This window comes from Mangifera indica, chromosome 10, assembly GCF_011075055.1.
Source record: "Mangifera indica cultivar Alphonso chromosome 10, CATAS_Mindica_2.1, whole genome shotgun sequence".
Classification (NCBI taxonomy): Eukaryota; Viridiplantae; Streptophyta; class Magnoliopsida; order Sapindales; family Anacardiaceae; genus Mangifera; species Mangifera indica.
The window spans coordinates 2732778-2737903 of NC_058146.1; the positions used below are offsets into that span (position 1 = coordinate 2732778).

Consider the following 5126-nt stretch of genomic DNA (forward strand, 5'->3'; position numbering starts at 1 on the left):
AAAATCATATTTATTACAAAAGCTTCTCAAAAATTTCCGCTCGTCAATGAATACAAGGGAAAAGAACAAATCCTTGAAGTGAGAAGTTAATCAGCTAATAGAGCATATAGTGATGTTGTGTTTCAAGTGCAAGCCTTTCAGAAAAGTACAGTCTTAATAGCCCTGGAAAACTGGCGGAGGTGGTGAATGATACTGGGCTCCAACGTTTTTCGGGAGTTGGAAGTCGTCTTCGTCTTTTGATGGGGGAGCCTCTGTTTTTGGTGGAGTAGAGGTTGTTGGCGGACTCTGTGCTTGTGGTGAAGGAGAGCCCTTTGATGGAGGAGAGCCCGTTGGTGGAGGAGAGCTCGTTGGTGGAGTTGAAGTCTGTGCTTGTGGTGGAGGAGAGCCTGTTGGCGTAGATGTGGGTGAGTGGATTTGTGGGGGTGGAGTATGTGCTTGTGGTGGCGAAGAGCCTGTTGGCGTAGGTGGTGGTGAGTGGACTTGTGGAAGTGGAGTATGTTCTTGTGGTGGAGGAGAGCCCGTTGGCATAAGTGGTGGTGAGTGGACTTGTGGGGGTGGAGTATGTGCTTGTGATGGAGGAGAGCCAGTTGGCGTAGGTGGTGGTGAATGGACTTGTGGGGGTGAAGTATGTATTTGTGGTGGAGGAGAGCCTGTTGGGGTAGGTGATGGTGAGTGGACTTGTGGGGGTGGAGTATGCGCTTGTGGTGGAGGAGAGCCCGGTGGTGGTGAGTGGACTTGTGGGGGTGGGGCATGTGCTTTTGGTGGAGGAGAGCCCGTTGACATAGAGGGTGGTGAGTGGACTTGTGGTGGTGGAGTGTGGGCCTGTGGTGGTGGTGAGTGGACTTGTGAGGGTGGAGTATGGGCTTGCAAAGGAGGAGAGCTTGTTGGTGAAGGAGAGCTCATTGATGGAGTTGGGGTTGGAGGTGTTGATTTGACCATTGGTGACGGTGAGTCTGCTTGTGGTTGTGGGGGAAGTGTAGTTTGATTTTGAGACGATGGTGTGGTGCCTACAGGAGGAGATGGTGAGGATTGGACATGTGGGGGTAGGGCCGCAACTGTTGGTGGTTGTAAAGGTTGGGTTGGTTTTGTTGGTGTTAAAGGTGTTGATGGAGCTGACGGTTTTACTGGTTCTGATGTCGGAGCTAGTTTTGGTGTTGGTGTAGGTGTTGATGCCAAATGTTTTGATTTAGGATTTACTGCTGCAGGTGTTGGTGCCAGTATTGGCATTTCTAATGGTGTTGATGTGGGTGCTTCTAAAGGTGTTGGAGGTGTTGGTGCCTGGTTTGGTGTTGTTGGAGTCCATGGCCACCATTGCTCAGGTGGTTGTGGTGTTGAAGTTGGTGGTTGTGGCGTTGAAATTGGTGGTTGTGATTGTATTGGTGTTGGTGATGGCAACTGTTTTTTCTTTGGTTTTACTGCAAAAGAATCAGGTTCTGGTGTTGGTGCCAGAGTAGGTGTTAATGACATTGATGGGTGTGACATTGGAGCCGGTGTTGACGTAGTTGTTGGTGTAGGTGTTGGCGGTTTTGATAGTGTTGGTGTTGATGTTGGTATAGGGGTTGATGATTCAGATGGTTGGGGCACTAAAGCTGGTGATTTTGCTGGTGTTGGTGTAATTGTAGTCGGTTTTGATGGTTGTGACACTGGAGTTGATGGCATTGATGTTGCTGGTGTAGGAGTTGATGGTTTAGATGGTTGGGACATTGGAGTTAGCGGTTGTGATAGTGTTGGTATAGGTGTAGGTGTAGACGGTTGTGATGGTTGTTGTGGTACTGGAGCTGGTGACTTTGATGGTGTTGGTGTTGGTGTTGATGTTGATGTTGGAGTTGGTTGTTTAGATGGTTGGGGCTCTGGAGCTGGCGGGGGCTCTAGAGTTGGCACTTTTGATGGTGGTATTGGTGTAGATATTGTTGGTGTAGTTGTAGGTGTTGATGGTTGTTGCATTGGAGCTGGTGACATTGATTGTGTAGGTGTGGGTATGGATGTTGGTGGTTCTGATGTTGGAGGTGTTGGTGTCCACGGCCACCATGGCTTTGGTGGTGACTGTTTTGGTGGCTCAGCTACAGGCAACTCTGGTTTCAGTGGAGGTGACACTGAAGTGGACTGTTTCACTGGTTCACCTACCGGTGACACTGAAGTGGGCTGCTTTGTTGGCTCAACTACAGGTGACACTGGTTTCAGCGGTGGTGGCACCGAAGTGGACTGTTTTGGTGACTCCACCACAGGCTCTGATGGGGATGACACCGGAGTGGACTGTTTTGGTGACTCCACCACAGGCTCTGATGGGGATGACACCGGAGTGGACTGTTTTGGTGGCTCATCAACAGGCTTTGGCGATGGTGGCACTGGAGTATGAGTGGACTGTTTTGGTGACTCCACCACAGGCTCTGATGAGGGGGACACCGGAGTGGACTGTTTTGGTGGCTCATCAACAGGCTTTGGCGATGGTGGCACTGGAGTAGACTGCTTTGGTGACTCAACAATAGGCTTTGGTGGCTCTGTTACAGGCTTTGGCGGTGGTGGCACTGAAGTGGACTGTTTTGGTGGCTCAACCTCAGGCTCTGGCATTGTTGGCACCGTAGTGGACTGTTTTTGTGGCTCAACTACTTGCTTTGGTGGCGGTGACACCGAAGTGGGCTGTTCTGGTGGTTGAGAAATTTGAGATGATGGTTTAGGTTGTTCCTGTGCAGGTGGTGTTTGTGCCCAAGGCCACCACTGATTTGTTGGTGGTGGTTGTGCTTGAGGAGCAGGGGTTGGCTGTGTAGGCTTTGCAGGCTTCAACGGAGCTTGGTCAGATAGATCAGGTGATGGCACCGGTGCTACTGGTTTTGCTGGAGTAGTAGGCAGTGGCGGAGATTGCAAGACCGGAGCTGGTTGTGGTGTTGTTTTAGGAGGCGGAGAAGTAAGTGCTGACGGGGTTTGCAATACTGGAGCCGGTGGCAGTGTTACTTTAGGAGGTGGAGTAGTAGGCGGTGGTGAAGATTGCGATACTGGAGCTGATGGCGATGGTGTTGCAGGAGTTGGAGTAGTAGTTGGAGGTATTGGAGATTGCGAAACGGGTGCTGGCGTTGGTGTTGCTTTGGAAGGTGGAGTAGTAGCCTCTGGTGGGGATTGCAAGACTGGAGCTGATGGTGGTGTTGCTGTAGGAGCTGATGGGGTAGTAGTTGGCGGTGGCTGAGATTGCAATACAGGAGTTGGTGGTGGCTGTGTTGTTGTAGGAGCTGATGGAGTAGTAGGCACTGGTGGAGATTGCATCACCGGAGTTGGTGGTGGCTGTGTTGTTGTAGGAGCTGATGGAGTAGTAGGCACTGGTGGAGATTGCATCACCGGAGTTGGTGGTGGCTGTGTTGTTGTAGGAGCTGATGGAGTAGTAGGCACTGGTGGAGATTGCATCACCGGAGTTGGTGGTGGCTGTGTTTTTGTAGGAGCTGATGGAGTAGTAGGCACTGGTGGAGATTGCATCACTGGAACCGGTGGCTGTGTTGTTGTAGGGGGTGGTGGAGTTGCTGTGACCAGCTTTGGAACAGGTGTAGGTAATGGAGCTGGTTCAGACCCGCCACAACTCTGATAGATTGCGTCGCAGTCCACAGTTTGGCTCGCAGAGCACATATTTTCCATTTTCTGACCAGGCCTGCCAGCCAAACAGTTGAATGTATCATTCATCACAAAGTTCTGCCTGGAACTGCATTCTTTACCCACTTCCTGGAAAAAATTATCAGTGAATGTGAAATTCGACAGTTTCGGTAGCTTGCAGATTTCCTCTGACACACTTCCTGTTAGTTGATTATGTGAAAGCTCCAATATCTCAAGATTTTTCAGCTCTGAAAAACTATTAGGCAAACTTCCTGTGACATTGTTGGAGCTACAATCAAATACAGTCATACTAGAAAGCTGTCCCATTTCTTGTGGAATACAACCTCCAAGTTGATTGTCAATGAAGAGAATTTCAGTCAAGTTTTTCATCTGGGTAAGAGTTTTAGGAATGCTACCAGTAAACTTGTTATGAGCAAAGACCACAACAGATGCATTCGATTTTCCCATTGTTTCTGGAATGCAATTCGAGAACCTGTTGTTGTTGACCAAGAATACATCCAGTGGCAGCTCAAACACCTCCGGAGGCAATTCACCTTCGAAATTATTATATCTGATATCAAGATACAGGTTCTTTTTCCAGTACAGACAAACACTTGGGAAAGGACCAACGAAACGATTATTGCTGATATCAAACTCAATAAGATTGATGAGGGTCGACATGCTCATCGGAACGATTCCACAAAACCTGTTAGAGTTAATATGGAATAATTCCAGATCCGTCAAAAGGCCAAGCTCTGCTGGTAAATACCCGGCAATGTCACCATGATTAAGATCGATACCAGAAACAACTCTGACGTTGGGATCATCTTTTGCAGGTGTACAAAACACACCATTGTAGGAGCATACATCTGCCCCAACCCAATTACCAGTCATGTTAAAAGGGTCAGAGTAGATGGCCTTCTTGAGGGCTTGAAGCGCCACATATGCCCTCTTCAGCCTCTCATTTTCAAACTTTTCTTCAAGCGCTTTCTCAAATTCAGGAATTGGTAGCTTCCCATCTTTAGGGAGTGTTAATAATTGACGACGAGCGATGAAGGACGCTTCGGCATCAGTAAGAGCATAAGTTGTTGAGAAGGAAGAAAGCAAAAGCAAGAAAAAGAAGCAGCTACTGCCCAGAATGTTTGTAATGTGATAAAGCATATTATGGTGTTGCTATTGTACAAGAGCTTGTTCTTCCTTCTTGGAGCCCCGAGCCTCCTTATAGATGCAAGGAAATGAGGGGCTCTTATATGGAGTGCATGGTCGAGGTCTTGCAGGATTTTTCGACCACAATTTGTTTAGTAATCTATTTTTAGATGTCCAAATTTGGGGTTAGAATTCAATAGAAATGTGATTTGTAAGCTAAACCGCGCCTGAATATGAAGGATTCACCGATTGTGAGTAATTTTAGGAAACAGAACCGTCAACAACTTCAGGGTTCTCTTTTGTTTACAAGTGTAAAATCTAATGTTTTTCAAGCAGCAAATGACTTGACAGATTTGATAAAATTGTTTCTTCCTTTCTCATCTTCCAATCTGCGTAGCAGCTGAAAC

The 5126-nt window shown here is 47.9% G+C and overlaps 1 protein-coding gene across 1 annotated transcript; it reads right to left on the minus strand.

Moving 5' to 3' along the window:
• Window positions 1–4780, minus strand: LOC123227154 (pollen-specific leucine-rich repeat extensin-like protein 1). Its single transcript, XM_044651838.1, has one exon. The coding sequence runs from the start codon at window positions 4732–4734 to the stop codon at window positions 154–156; it is 4581 nt and encodes a 1526-aa protein (XP_044507773.1). The 5' UTR covers window positions 4735–4780; the 3' UTR covers window positions 1–153.
• Between the last annotated feature and the right edge of the window lie 346 nt (window positions 4781–5126).

Bases quoted from the DNA above. Each gene is read 5' to 3' on its own strand.
- LOC123227154 (XM_044651838.1), bottom strand. From the start codon at position 4,734: ATGCTTTATCACATTACAAACATTCTGGGCAGTAGCTGCTTCTTTTTC.